At 42.2% G+C, this 15,801-nt stretch overlaps 1 protein-coding gene across 1 annotated transcript in view; it reads right to left on the bottom strand.

Annotated features, from left to right (window-relative positions):
- Positions 1 to 15,801, bottom strand: part of LOC126267802 (uncharacterized) — a 160,641-nt gene that overhangs the window by 91,038 nt on the left and 53,802 nt on the right. The window contains exon 3 of the mRNA XM_049973107.1: positions 4,069 to 4,237. Coding sequence (XP_049829064.1) covers positions 4,069 to 4,237 — 169 coding nt within the window. The remainder of the gene's footprint in view (positions 1 to 4,068; positions 4,238 to 15,801) is intronic.

Raw genomic sequence — 15,801 nt, 5'->3', positions numbered from 1 at the left:
TGTTAGTTCAGCCACAGTTTGCAGTCTGTTCAGTTTTACCAGTCTGCCCACCCTACGACATCAGACATCTGCAGTGAGGGGTGGAACCACTCATTCCTTGGCAAGTGACGCTGTTACATCCTGGATGGGTTTATACTAATCGTAAGTCAGTGGTCATAATGTTCTGGCTGAGCAGTGTATGTGCATCTGTCAACTGATGTTTCTTGAGTGGGGAATGATCAGCGCTTTTTTTCCAATCGCCTGGTATCCATCGTTGCTCCAGCAACTTATGATGGAAGCAGAGTAAGTTCTTTCTCATAACAAGTGCAAAGTCTCAAAGATGCCTCATCCAGTCACATGTTTTTCTACTGTTGAAGGTTTTTTATTGGTTGCTATTCCATGATCACTTAGCTCAACACCTGACATCCCAACGTTCGTGCAATGATTGAGATGAGGAATCGTATTTTGAACGTCCTCAGTGCAAACATTTTGGAAGACCAAAAGACTGAGCAGCTGTGTAGATAACTACCTTTACCTGAGGCTTCACCTCGTATGTGCATGCCACATACACTGAAGAGCCAAAGAAACTGGTAAACCTGCAGAATATCGTGTAGGGGCCCCGTGAACACGCAGAAGTGCCACAACACGATGTGGCATGGACTCGACTAATGTCTGAATTAGTGCTGGAGGGAACTGACACTGTGAATCCTGCAGGGCTGCCCTTAAATCCGTAAGAGTACCAGGGGGTGGAAATCTCTTCTGAACAGCACATTGCAAGGCATCCCAGGTATGCTCAATAATGTTCATGCCTGGGGAGTTTGGTGGCCGCCGGAAGTGTTTAAACTGAGAAGAGTGTTCCTGGAGCCACTGTGTAGCAAATCTGGAAGTGGGAGATATCACATTGTCCTGCTGAAATTGTGGGCATGAATGGATGCAGGTGGTCAGACAGGTTGCTTATGTACTGCACAAGCCCCACACCATTACAGAGCCTCCATCAGCTTGAACAGTGCCTTGCTGATATGCGGGGTCCATGTATTCATGAGGTAGTCTTCATACTCGTACACGTCCATATGCTCGATATGATTTGAAACGAGACTCGTCTGACCAGGTAACATGTTTCCAGTCATCAACAGTCCAACGTCAATTTTGACGGGCCCAGGCATCGTGTAAAGCTTTTGTGTCGTGAAGTCATCAAGGGTAGAAGAGCAGGCATTCGGATCCAAAAGCCCATATCCATGATGTTTCGTTAAATGGTTCGCACGCTGACACTTGTTGATGGCCCAGTACTGAAATCTGCACCAATTTGCGGAAGGTTTGCACTTCTGTCACACTGAACGATTCTCTTCAGTCATCGTTGGTCCTGTTCTTGTAGGATCCTTTTCCGGCCACAGCGGTGTCAGAGATTTGATGTTTTACCGGATTCCTGATATTCACAGCACACTCGTGAAATGATCGTACGGGAAAATCGCCACATCATCGCTACCTCGGAGGTGCTGTGTCCGTTAGCTCGTGCGCCGACTGTAACACCACTGTCAAACTCACTTAAATCTTGATACCCTGTCATTGCAGCAGCTGTAAGCGACCTAACAACTGCACCAGACACTTGATGTCTTATGTAGGCGACTGCAGAGCAGTATTCTGCCTGTTTACATACCTCTGTATTTGAATACAAATGCCTATACCCATTTCTTTGGCACTTCAGTGTATATTGCACTCATATATGTGCGATTCTCTGCTGTTTTACACCATATGACTCCAGATAGTATGTTAAATTCATCCGTGGTGTTCAGGCATGTGGCATGATCTTAGCTCCTAAAACCCATCAACAAAATTATTGGTTCACTGCAGTGCTCATTCTCGCAAACTGACTGACACAGGGAATAGCACAAGTGAGGCACAAATTGAATTTAATACTTTAAAAGTATTGCAAGAGGACTACATACAGGAAACAAATACCCATAGATAGTTTAGAAAATTTTTAAATATCACTCCCTTCTCAACCCTTTATTCACCCTCATACCTTGGAGTAGTAAGGATATCTTACTGCCACAATACTTTTATACAAGTAAGGAGTCATATGTGTACCCAGTTTGGTTGAAAATGCTCCTGTTTTTATGTCAACACCTCTGTCACTCCCACCTCCTTCCACAGCTGAAGCGAGTTTTGCCGTCACAGTAATTTTTTGTGGGTTACAAGTGATACGTGTGCCTAGTTTGATAGAAACTGCTTCAGGCGTTACAAAGGTGTACCTGTCAGCCAAATGAGTTGTCGCAGTCTTGTTCTGCAGCAGGTAATTTACGCACATTGGAGCTGTAAGGGTTGTCACGCAATCTGTCAAGCATAGCTGTCGTGTATGAACTCCAATTCTACAGGCAGTGCTCTGCATTATGCTTCTTTGTCACCCAGGTTTCACCGTCACCCCTACCCGCATTGGAAGTCAATGGTTCTTATTCCAACAGTTCACCTTTGCAGATAGTAAATGATATGTTTACCTAGTTTGGCTGAAATCGTTCAAGTGGTTTAGGAGTGTTTCAAAGTCTTGGCGACAAACGTCTACAGGTGATAGATCACGTCATGTGGTGTATCTTTTGTTAGAGATAAAATGTTTGCTGGCTATTCTCAGAGACGCTAGGGGTTGTTGAAGACTGGTTATGCCCTTGTGGGGTTGAAGGTTACAGACTGTAGCATTGTATGCAATGTGTGTTTGTCTGTAATGCAGTCACCTACTCAGCGTAAAAGACGTCTCACATATCTGTCTTGGCTTCTTATTGAAAAGCACTCTATCAATGTAATGGGTAGGTGTCACGCCACGCACCTGCTAGTTCAGTGAAATCTGGTCATCCCAGGGCCAGTCAGTACTAAAGGACTACTGGCATCGCCGAGAAACGTCAGCGAATACATCGATGAAAAAAATTGTTAACCATGACATGATTCATCACCCCTAGACGTTCGTCGTGAAGAAATTGAAACACTTTGTATATAGATTTTGACATGCTTATTGATTTTATTTTAGTCATAAACTTCTTGCGATTTCTGTCACATGGGAAAGCAAAATTTTACTTCCTAATCCAGTGAATGCTTCTCACGTTGCTCTTCTTACGCTCAGGTTGAATTCTTCAAGCATTTGTTTGCCAGCAAGGCTTTTACTTTGCTTACATATGTGATGCAGCGGTCTTTTCTTTCATCGCAGATTTATGTCACGGTTATTGAATCCCAGCAGACCTTTCCTATCGTTCATATACCTGCTTTGCACCTGCAGATCTAACTCTTACTGTACACTGCTTTTGAATTTTATCCATTTGCTCTCCACTTCTTCTTCCCGAGAGGTGAAAATCTAGTGTTGACTGTTCAGAAACTCTGCAGTTTGTTTCTTGTCACTCTAGCTAGCCAAAAATATTTTCCTGCCGTTCTTAACAAATGGTTCACATGGCTCTGAGCACTACGGGACTTAACTTCTGAGGTCATCAGTCCCCTAGAACTTAGAACTACTCAAACCTAACTAACCTAAGGACATCACACACATCCATGCCCGAGCCAGGATTCGAATCTGCGACCGTAGCGGTTGCGTGGTTGCAGACTATAGCGCCTAGAACCGCTCGGCCACTCCGGCTTTCTTAACATTCCGAGAAACAGCTGTGGTCATTGATGCTGTAACAAGTTTATGGTGACTTCTTCCCTTGTCTACTTTAACTGTTTCGAAAAGTTCGTGCGTGTTAGTTACTAAGTAATCTACGACGTTGTCTACTCGAGTCGATTTCCTAACTAACTCACACTAATCCGGGTTTCTGGCACCATGGCTCTCCCATTTTATAGCTAGCAAATTTAAGTCTCTCTGTACTACAGTGCCACGCTCAGAAAATTCACTCGTGGTATTCCATAGGAATTGCTTTCTTTTTGCAAGATACCGAAGAGAGTTGGCGCTGTTTTGGATCAATATAGTCGACACTTCTGGTGACATGCACTGTCCGCTCCGAGTAGACAGATGCGGCTGTGCCTGCTCACTAGCCAGTTCAGAGTGTCTTGTGTCCTAAAAATTCTTCTCGTAGACCTGAAAAAACGTTTGGTCTGAAGTGAGTCTGGCAGTGCTACCTTGTTGCTAGTGTCCGTGGTACACATGAACTGCTCGCTAGCGAAATCTCGGCAGGCCCTCCAGGTCTCCATGACCTGCCGGTAGGCATGCAGGTAGCCCACCGCGAGGCCGGTCTCCTTCCTCCCAAAGCCGGCCACCTGGCACCTCAGCTTGAAAGCAGGGTTCAACCTGCAACATCGACATCCACATTCACAGCTGTGTTCGCCTTCCGATCACCTAGACTGTGATATTTTGGTTCTGGAACAGGATGTAAGACATGTAACAAGAAACGGTACTTCCATAGTAACATTACGGCTGTGTTTGCTGTCTAGCATCCCCATTACCATATTTAACTTCTCGAATAGGTAGAAAAACGCGTAACAAGAAACGGTGGTTAATATCTCTTTTGATATATTATGGCTGTGTTTGTTCTCTGACCACCTCCATTCTCTTCTTGAATAGGATGAAAAATGCGTACCAAGAAACTTTTAATACCGCCACTGTAATATTACGAGGGGCTTTCAATAAATAATGCAACACTTTCTTTTTCGGCCAGTTTAGGTTGTAAAAAGGCGAAATTTGTTGTGGAATATCGTGGAATATTTCCGCGTCAGCCCCTATAGTTTCAGGAAATTATGATAGGTGGCGGCGCTATATGTAGCCTCCAAACTGGCGTCTGTAATGAAGGTCCGTTCCAAGCAGAGAGCTGTCATTGAGTTTCTTATGGGGGAAAATCACATCGTAGATCTTTATGGGCGCTTTCAGAATGTCTACGAACACTTACCAGTAAATAAAAGCACCGTGAGTCGTTGGGCGAAGCGTCTGTCGTCATGGCAGAAAGGTCGCGCAAACCTATCTCATCTCCCATGTGCTAGCCAGCTGCACACAGCTATGACAACTGCAATGTTGGAATGTGCGGTCCCATCTCATTTGAGGTGATAGACAGATCACAATCAAATAACTCGCAGCACAACTAGACGTTTCTGTTGGCAGCGCTAGTACATTCGTTCACCAGTTGGGGTGCTCTAAGGTGTGACCCCGCTGGGATCCAATCTACAGCCCAAATCTCACACCTGCCTACTTCCATATGTTTGGCTCAGTAAAGGATGCACTGTGCAGAATGCACTACTTGGATGATGGGGGAGGGGTTACTTATGCAGTAAAGCGTTGGCTCCGACGTCTGCTAGTAAAGTGGTACCATGCATGCATACAGGCAATGTAGTGCATTAAATTGTATTTGAATAAAACCAACATGCTTTCAGAAAAAAACATGTGTTGCATTAATTATTATATGCCCAACATACATCTTTTGCTTGCGCTTCATAAATACTTAGGGCAGCAAGCTGATGAATGGTTGCACTGCCTTTGTCACTTGTTCAGTTCTCACTCTCTCTCCCTATGGAACTGTTTTTCCTTGGCACAATCTACAGACCCACACACATACATACACACACACACACACACACACACACACACACACACACACACACACACACACACGTGCGCGCACGCACGCACACACGCACAGCCGGCCGGTGTGGCCGAGCGGTTCTAGGCGCTTCAGTCCGGAACCGCGCGACTGCTACGGTCGCAGGTTCGAATCCTGCCTCGGGCAGTTAGGTTTAAGTAGTTCTAAGTTCTAGGGGACTGATGACCTCAGATGTTGAGTCCCATAGTGCTCAGAGCCATTTGAACCATTTTTGAACACACACACACAAAACCACACACACACACACACACACACACAGAGAGAGAGAGAGAAAGAGAGAGAGAGAGAGAGAGAGAGAGAGAGAGAGAGAGAGAGAGAGAGAGACCCTACAGAAGGATGCTCAGGAGGATGTATTGGATTGAACAGGGTAAAAAATTAATTTATGGCTCAACTTTACTAAATGAAGAATCTGTTGATGCGAAACGTTCTCAAGCACCAAGGAATAGTCAATTTGGTAATGGAGGGAAGTGTGTGGGAGGAGTGGGTAAAAATTGTAGGGAAGAATCTAAGCAACAATAAAGCAATCATGTAAGCTGTAGCAGTTACGCAGAGATGAAAAGGCTTGCACAGGATGGACTAGCGCAGAGACCTGCGTCAAACCAATCTTTGATTTAAGACCATAACAACATGAACTGTTTACAAATTACTCAGACGATAGTGCTGACTAAAATTTTCGCTATCTTATTCACATTTTTCAGAATTTTTTCCTTATCTGTATTTGACAAATTCAAATCAGATTGCCATTGACCTACTCTAGGTCTTTTCCATGCATTTCATTCTTTTGGTCTTAAATATTACCGAATACTGCGCACATAAATTGAAAATACAATAGGAAAAGAAAAAAAAATATCCAACAGCATTGCTAATATTAATATCAAGTATGGAAGAGCACAGTCTATAGTTTGAGAACATAGAAGTGCTTGCCCAAATAGTGTCAGATGTTTGCTCAATCTTGTTTTCCCTAATCGATTAAAAAGATAGAAAATATTAAAATTTGGGCCTGTGAATGAGATTTTCAGTATAAAAATACTTAACTGCAACTGCAGAAATGGTATTTTATCATAGGGTATTAAGGAAGAGGTACTACAGCTGACTAAATGAGGGGAAAGGGGTACATCAACTTACACGTGCCATCATTAATTAGTGGTAGAATATCGTTGATGACTTGTGTGTTATGCACAAGCTATAACTTCGATAAACTATACTGAATAAAAAGCCAGAGGAATTGTTCTGCTCTCATCATTGCACACTACTTAACTGCTGAATACCATAAATATCTCAAACGTTATGTCACCCAACGTCTCTTGGCGCCGTCTGTAACACGCTGTGGCTGTGTCTGACCATGCACCTGATAGTGTGTTCAGTGTAGTAGTGTTAGAAAGAGCCCTCAGAGACAAATGAAAGAGTTCGGACAGGACACGATTGAGAGAAATTACAGTCTAGTGAAGAAAATGACTCCGTAGTATAACGAAACTAAGCCATACCATGCGGTTACATAGTCCTGTCACGAACTGAACCACATATGAAAAAACGTTTCTCATTGATCTACTTCGCGTAATTTTGACGGTGAAATTCGATTACTTAAACTCAAAAGGAACCCGTTTTACTTCTCAAATTAACGAAAGTAACCATATCAGAGTTTAGCAACAAAGAAAAAACGAATATATAACACGAAAACTCTCGTAAATAATTAAATAAATGACAGTATTTTTTTTTTAAATTATAACTGTAAGACGCAAATAACTCGCAATTGGCAATGAGAATGCCGTAATATGACTTCTTATTGACTGCAAACACAGTTTACCTAGTTCACAGCTGTCCGATTCTAAGTTCCCACCGATAACGTGCTTTGCACCAGTAGTGAAAGAGCAGCTTGGCTATGATTGGTCGGCGATCGGATTATAATGGCTGACACCGCAACTTACAAGGGATAACACTTAGCGCAAATTAAATGTAAATGCACCCAATAAAAACACTAGACATATGCATGAAAAGATGTCCCTCCAAAATAATACGTAAAACCATAGCCAATAAGTGCTACAATAAAATAAAGAAGAAAGGTAGAGATAGCAAATAGCAATAACTACAGTTTTGGTAGGTGAACAGTGTCAACTCAGACTGTACTACATTTCCCTGAAATTACATTACTTTTTGTAGAAAGCAAATACACTCCTGGAAATGGAAAAAAGAACACATTGACACCGGTGTGTCAGACCCACCATACTTGCTCCGGACACTGCGAGAGGGCTTTACAAGCAATGATCACACGCACGGCACAGCGGACACACCAGGAACTGCGGTGTTGGCCGTCGAATGGCGCTAGCTGCGCAGCATTTGTGCACCGCCGCCGTCAGTGTCAGCCAGTTTGCCGTGGCATACGGAGCTTCATCGCAGTCTTTAACACTGGTAGCATGCCGCGACAGCGTGGACGTGAACCGTATGTGCAGTTGACGGACTTTGAGCGAGGGCGTATAGTGGGCATGCGGGAGGCCGGGTGGACAGACCGCCGAATTGTTCAACACGTGGGGCGTGAGGTCTCCACAGTGCATCGATGTTGTCGCCTGTGGTCGGCGGAAGGTGTACGTGCCCGTCGAACTGGGACCGGACCCTAGCGACGCACGGATGCACGCCAAGACCGTAGGATCCTACGCAGTGCCGTAGGGGACCGCACCGCCACTTCCCAGCAAATTAGGGACACTGTTGCTCCTGGGGTATCGGCGAGGACCATTCGCAGCCGTCTCCATGAAGCTGGGCTACGGTCCCGCACACCGTTAGGCCGTCTTCCGCTCACGCCCCAACATCGTGCAGCCCGCCTCCAGTGGTGTCGCGACAGGCGTGAATGGAGGGACGAATGGAGACGTGTCGTCTTCACCGATGAGAGTCGCTTCTGCCTTGGTGCCAATGATGGTCGTATGCGTGTTTGGCGCCGTGCAGGTGAGCGCCACAATCAGGACTGCATACGACCGAGGCACACAGGGCCAACACCCGGCATCATGGTGTGAGGAGCGATCTTCTACACTGGCCGTACACCTCTGGTGATCGTCGAGGGGACACTGAATAGTGCACGGTACATCCAAACCGTCATCGAACCCATCGTTCTACCATTCCTAGACCGGCAAGGGAACTTGCTGTTCTAACAGGACAATGCACGTCCGCATGTATCCCGTGCCACCCAATGTGCTCTAGAAGGTGTAAGTCAACTACCCTGGCCAGCAAGATCTCCGGATCTGCCCCCATTGAGCATGTTTGGGACTGGATGAAGCGTCGTCTCACGCGGTCTGCACGTCCAGCACGAACGCTGGTCCAACTGAGGCGCCAGGTGGAAATGGCATGGCAAGCCGTTCCACAGGACTACATCCAGCATCTCTACGGTCGTCTCCATGGGAGAATAGCAGCCTGCATTGCTGCGAAAGGTGGATATACACTGTACTAGTGCCGACATTGTGCATGCTCTGTTGCCTGTGTCTATGTGCCTGTGGTTCTGTCAGTGTGATCATATGATGTATCTGACCCCAGGAATGTGTCAATAAAGTTTCCCCTTCCTGGGACAATGAATTCACAGTGTTCTTATTTCAATTTCCAGGAGTGTATAAAGAAGAGTTTGTCATAGGAAAAAAAGAATTTTTTTCAAAATTACACGAAATGTTTCGAGTCTTTAAGGTAAGAGAGTTTGGCGTTGCAGCTTATCTGTATACTCACGGTATTCACAGTCTAAGATTTTGTATTATAACGTCCAGGTCGAAATTTAGTTAATAGCGTGACCGAATAATAAGAACGCGGCCTTCAGTTTTCGTGTGCTTTCGTCTAGCGCGAATACAAAGCGCAAACCTCTCGTACCCTACGATACAAAGTACATTCACCACGTTTACATGAGGCTCCCAAAACCGGATTTCTTAAACGTATTTCCCAATACCGCTTCTGGACGGTCATTTAAACACTTCATAATCGATTCTGGAAATCCACTTGTAGTTGCCCGTTTTCCGACTCCGAAATCGATTTACCGGTTTTGAAACGTTTTTGGACCGTCAGGTTTCGGCTTGTTGTCAAACATTTTCAGCTAATATGGACCAAGTGACTTTTTTTGTAGTGAAATATTAGACTGAAGATGTTTACATATCGACCAATTGAAGAGAAATAGTAGTTGCACTGACTGCATCATAAACTTTAACAGCTGTTTCCCAAGCGCTATAAGTAACTCGGCTAGCAGATCAGCTTCAGAATTTAACATGTAAACAGGATAGCGAAAAACGGTTTCCGAAATCCGGTATTCGCCATTCGGAAGATGTGACGCATGTAAACGTGGTGAGTTTTTACACAACGCATTGCACATAAGCATTACAGAGAAAATGTAACATGCACTGAAACTTTTGCATACTCATTTAAAAGTAGATTCATATAGCAATACAAATAAACAAATAAAGCAAATCATAGTAACGCTTCATATTACAGAACAAGACAAAAAAAGCATTGTAAACCACCAAAGGTACATGCACAGAGTAAATGAAGCAGAAGGAAAGAAATAGGAAAAGGAAAAGAGTTATCTCTCGTAATTAGCAATATCTCCGCATGTGCCTCCCCCCTCCCCTCCCTCCATTTTATCATGAGATGTTCACAAGAACATCTCAAGATAAAGTGTTTTTGAAACATACGAGACATCAGACTTCATAATACTTTCATTTTTTTATTTTTTCTGTGCTCCAATTTTAAATATTGAAACTTGGATTCATGATGACAAACATTAGTCATGAAATATGCCATGGATAATATGAAATTTATCTAATAATAATGAAAAATCGTATCCTACAGAGTAATGGTGTTCAGGAATTCAACAAATGTAGAAATAATATTGTGTTCTCAAAATTAGCAATAAGTAATATGATCTCAAAATTAACAATAAGGAATGTATAAGCTGCTACAGTTAATAAAATCTAGAAAACAGATAATTACGATAAGTTTATATCATAAAACTGAAGACAATAGTTAGTTCCTACCTGCAGTAAATATCACTTTTCATTACACACTTCCAATGGCCTTTATAATTTGCCCATATATGGTACCATAATTCCTGAGAAGGAGTCATAAAGATTTTCTTACTTTAATTTATCTACATAAAAAAATGCTCTGGCCATTTGTTATTCCATTTATCTTCCTCATTTTATCTCATATCTGTTAGAGGTTAATGCTCATCATTGTGCCTTAACAATTCAAATCTGATAATCAAAGTTATGAATAAAATGTCTCATCGTGTTATTAAACCTCTCACACGATGCTGCAGCTTTCCTTTCCGCTACCAAATCGATTTTTGAATCCAACATGCTATAAAATCTTATATACAAGAACTCATTTTTAAATATCTCCCTCAATACCAATATTGGAAATGGGATAACATCTGGAGTGAAAAATGAAAAGAGATTATAATGGAGCTGCTTTGCTCATCCTTTGGTAGATATCCCTGGCTTTCGTTGTCTGCATATGGTGACTGATTCTGGCGAACTTGTGGATAACATCAGTATCGTAACACTGAGAGAGAAAAGCCAGATTACTAAGCAATTTACCTCTTCCTCTGTGCAGGTTCTCCTGTCTTCTGAGGATGGTATAAAAGGATGCAACTGATTGCCTCCACACTATGGGCTTTTATGAAATTATGTGTGGCTGCAGCAAAGTGAATGTGGGAGAAAGGAGCAGGTATGTTAAAGAACGTTTTAACGAAGTATGAAATCAGCAGCAGTGGAACAACATGAGAACTGTAGCCTTGATGTCGAATGCAAAAACATGTGTACTGGCTAAGGAAATCAACATATATAGAACAAAAGTCCAAGAAGCGATTGAAATTTCTAAGAATGCATTTAACATCAGTAGAGAGGACGGCTTACAGGCTTCTGGCATCATGGCACCCCCCTATCAAGGATGTGAATACGTGGCTGCGGCTTGTGAACAATGCAAATAACTCACTCGGAGCCACCTCTGTGAACAATAATATTTTGGATAAACATTGCCCCTCTTTTTCGCCTCCCATTTCGTTTCTAGCCAATGATAATGCCCCAGCATTATTGTGGCTGAACGGAGGAGGCATGGGATGCTGGATCTCTCGCTTTTCTATTGTATAAGTAGTGGTACTACTAGTAGCAGTATTAGCAATAATTATTTTTGCAATAAACCTCTATGCAATTTTGTCAGCGAGTTTGAAGGACATTAACTTGTGTTATTTCTTCTAAACCACCAACACTAGAAGCAAGACGAAAGTGCGAAATCGTAGACCTAAAAGAAAGCAGACGGAGGTGTGAAGCATGTAGTGAGGCGGCCACATGCACAAGTTCGGTTGTCATAGTAACCATTATGTCACTGCTGGAAACAAGGGAGGAGGTGCAGGCTGCCTTAACGGTGCTGCCATGCGCCTCTGTGCTACGGATGGCCAGTTGCCAAAGTGCCGCCTCTCTTGGTTTACATTAATTGTCCCACGTGCAGCGAACATGGATGAAGCTCAACCTTGTAAAAGTACTGATGTAACGCATTTGAGTGAGGACATCACTACTTCCTTGAAGAGCTTTCGCTGAACGACATGAAATTTTGAAGAAAAGGACGTCCAACACAGGCATTACAGCTTCCTTAGAAAGATAAGTTCAGAAAATGTGCATTCCAAACTTCATGGCACAAGCAGCACAAGTGGTTATGTGCTAGCCCTAAGACAAATTATTCTGCTGACGATGTTGGCTCTTAAACACGAGAAAAACCTTGAGGTCTGCTGAGGGTTTCGACAATCTGAAGAATCTGTCTAGAGGCTTAGCTAATCTTCTAAAGATTATCTAAGTAATTTTATTTCAGTTAAAGAATTATCCAAAAAGATGTTTAGTATTTTAGAGCTACTTAATGAACATCAGAAAACAATGACAATCAGACGCAACAATGAGGTGAAAGTTAACAGGAGTTCATGAAAATTCTGACTGACGTACAAGTCTTTTGTGTAAGCAGGAGCGAGCTTTCAGAGGTCATATGAGACAGAAAATTTCCTGAGTCCCAGAAATTCCAGAGCCATGTGACTAGCAGTAACGAAGATTTGAAAGTACACTGGAAGAAAATGGGCGATATCTGGGATTTTAAAAAAAATAAGCAAATAAACTGATTGAACGTATAAATGAGCCCATTTCTGAATGCATTTATTCAAGTTTCAATACAACCTCATTTTATGCCTGCACTGTAGACGAAGCAACAATCATTTTGGACTAGTCACTATATTCTGTTGTGAGGCTGGCGGAATGCAACAGTGAAATTCAAGAACATTTTCTTGGTTTTCGTGATGTTAGTCAAGCTATAACTGGTGCTATTTTATTCGCTGTTCTGAGTGCAGTGTTTTAGAAGGCTTCAAAACTTTGTAACTAAAAGCCTAAGAAGCCGACCTTGCCTAGGGTATTGGATGGGTCACAGGTGGTGGATAGTGAACGTTCCACCAGATATGGTGGGCAGTGCGAATACAGAATAAGCAGTCCCGTCCAAGGCAAAATAAAAGCAAATCCACTAGTTGCGTCTGTATTGTAGCAAGCGGAAAAGTGGGTAGTGTCTGTTCATCAATGGTGCGGCTGAAATTTATATTCTGGAACTAATCCTTTCAATCTTAACACTCTGAATTCACTCAATGAGTCTACTCAACCTCACCTGATTCCAGGTACAATCATCATGGATCGTTTTGATAATCACGATATTACACTAGGTCGCCAATCCACCGCCAGTACTAATGGCGAAACTGGTCTTTCGGCCAAGTTAAAATACAGTGTGATTCAGCAGAGGAAGTCGGAGTTATCTAACCAGCTTAAAACCAAAACAAATACATTTTTTGCAATACTTAACAAACACTTTTGCAATCAGGCAAATTTCATAAATTGAGAGATACACAAAAGCACAAAGGATTCAAATTTTGGCGCTTCAAAAAACACAAATGACCAACAATAACACTATGGATTTCGTAATTATCGTCTTTTAAAAAGTAAAACTGATAAAAGGATACTTAATAATACACCACATTTGGGAGTTGCTTTTGAAGTCTCCAAAAGTATTTTAAATCCAATAACGGAGGTAAAATCCATTAACACTAGACTAATGACAGTTTCTCTAAAAAGCGCAAATAAGGCATACAGTTTAATTAATGCCCTTATGCCAGTTAATGAGGATAACTAAAAAACTGAATAAGTTAATGAAACTTGGGAAACATTAGAAGCATCATCTTGGAAATCCCTCAAACCACTTTAAAATTATTAATGGGTGATTTTAATGCTCAATTAGGTAAAACGGTGGGTGGATTTCCTGCACGTAAATGGACAAACCAAAATGGCCACAGACTTGTTGAAACGTGCAAAAATTTTAACCTTAAAATCATGTTAATACATATTCAAAAGAGCACTTCTAAACAAACAAAAAAAAAGCCTTGGCAATCACCCAATACTTTTATTGGCAAATTTCAAATAGATCATATAGATACCCTAACTACAAAGAAGTTTTAAATGCCCAAGTTAGGAAAGGGGCTAATATACATTCTGACCATTATTTAATGCGAATAAAAGTAAAACTTCAACCTCAAAAACTCTTCAAAACAAAAAGTTTTATCCTAAAATTTGACACTGCTAAAATAACCCCAACTCTAACAAGCGAACTAGACAAAATGCAATCCAACAGTTGGCGAAGTCAAAGAGAAAAGTTCATCACAACAGCACAAAATTTAATTCCGCTTCGAAAGAAACAGAAACACACTTGGTGTAAAGCGGATTGTGAAACAGCAGTTAAGTGTAGACATGAGGCACACAAAATTGGAATAGTGAGAAAACTGAAAATACATGCAACTCCTTTCTAACTATAAGAGAAGGAGCATCTAATTTGATCCGACAGACTAAAAGAAACTACGAAAATGCCCAACTTTTAGAAATCGAAAAAGACTTTCAAAAGAACAATACAAGAACCTTTTATAAACGTTCAAAACAAAACCTCAAAATCTTTGCCTAAAAATGAAAATGTCGTTTGGCTCTTAAAAACCAGGAAAAACGTAAGGTACTTTCTAATTATTTTCAAAAACAATAAAACTGTCCAGAACCAACGAATAAATTCCAACCACAAAAACTAATAACACGAGCCTTAACTCTAAAGAACCTGACGAAATCGAAACAGTTAAACAAATTGTTGTTGTTGTGGTCTTCAGTCATGAGACTGGCTTGCTTCAGCTACCCATGCTACTCTATCCTGTGCAAGATTCTTTATCTCCCAGTACTTACTGCAGCCTACATCCTTCTTAATCTGCTTAGTGTATTCATCTCTTGGTCTCCCTCTACGATTTTTACCCTCCACGCTGCCCTCCAGTACTAAATTGGCGCCGGCCGCGGTGGTCTCGCGGTTCTAGGCGCGCAGTCCGGAACCGTGCGACTGCTACGGTCGCAGGTTCGAATCCTGCCTCGGGCATGGATGTGTGTGATGTCCTTAGGTTAGTTAGGTTTAAGTAGTTCTAAGTTCTAGGGGACTAATGACCACAGCAGTTGAGTCCCATAGTGCTCAGAGCCATTTGAACCATTTGAACTAAATTGGCGATCCCTTGATGCCTCATAATATGTCCTACCAACTGTCAAGTTGTGCCACAAACTCCTCTTCTCCCCAGTTCTATTCAATACCTCCTCATTAGTTATGTGATCTACCCATCTAATCTTCAGCATTCTTCTGTAGCACCACATCTCGAAAGCTTCTATTCTCTTCTTGTCCAAACTATTTATCATCCACATTTCATTTCCATACATGGCTACACTCCACACAAATACTTTCAGAAACGATTCCTAACACTTATACTCGATGTTAACAAATTTCTCTTCTTCAGAAACGCTTTCCTTGCCATTGCCAGTCTACATTTTATATCCCCTCTACTTCGACCGTCATCAGTTATTTTGCTCCCCAAATAGCAAAACTCATTTACCACTTTAAGTGTCTCATTTCCTAATCTAATTCCCTCAGCATCATCCGACTTAATTCGACTTCAAGACACTGTCCATTCCGTTCAACTGCTCTTCCAAGTCCTTTGCTGTTTCTGACACAGTTACAATGTCATCGGCGAAACTCAAAGTTTTTATTTCTTCTCCATGGATTTTACTACCTACTCCGAACTTTTCTTTCGTTTACTTTACTGCTTGCTCTATACACAGATTGAATAGCATCGGGGAGAGGCTGCAACCCTGTCTCACTCCCTTCCCAACCACTCTTTCCCTTTCATGTCCCTCGACTCTTATAACTGCCATCTGGT

The sequence above is a fragment of the Schistocerca gregaria genome, chromosome 4, assembly GCF_023897955.1.
Source record: "Schistocerca gregaria isolate iqSchGreg1 chromosome 4, iqSchGreg1.2, whole genome shotgun sequence".
Taxonomy (NCBI): domain Eukaryota; kingdom Metazoa; phylum Arthropoda; class Insecta; order Orthoptera; family Acrididae; genus Schistocerca; species Schistocerca gregaria.
Note: the sequence above shows the minus strand (reverse complement) of the source record. Positions and strands in the feature narration are given on the sequence as shown.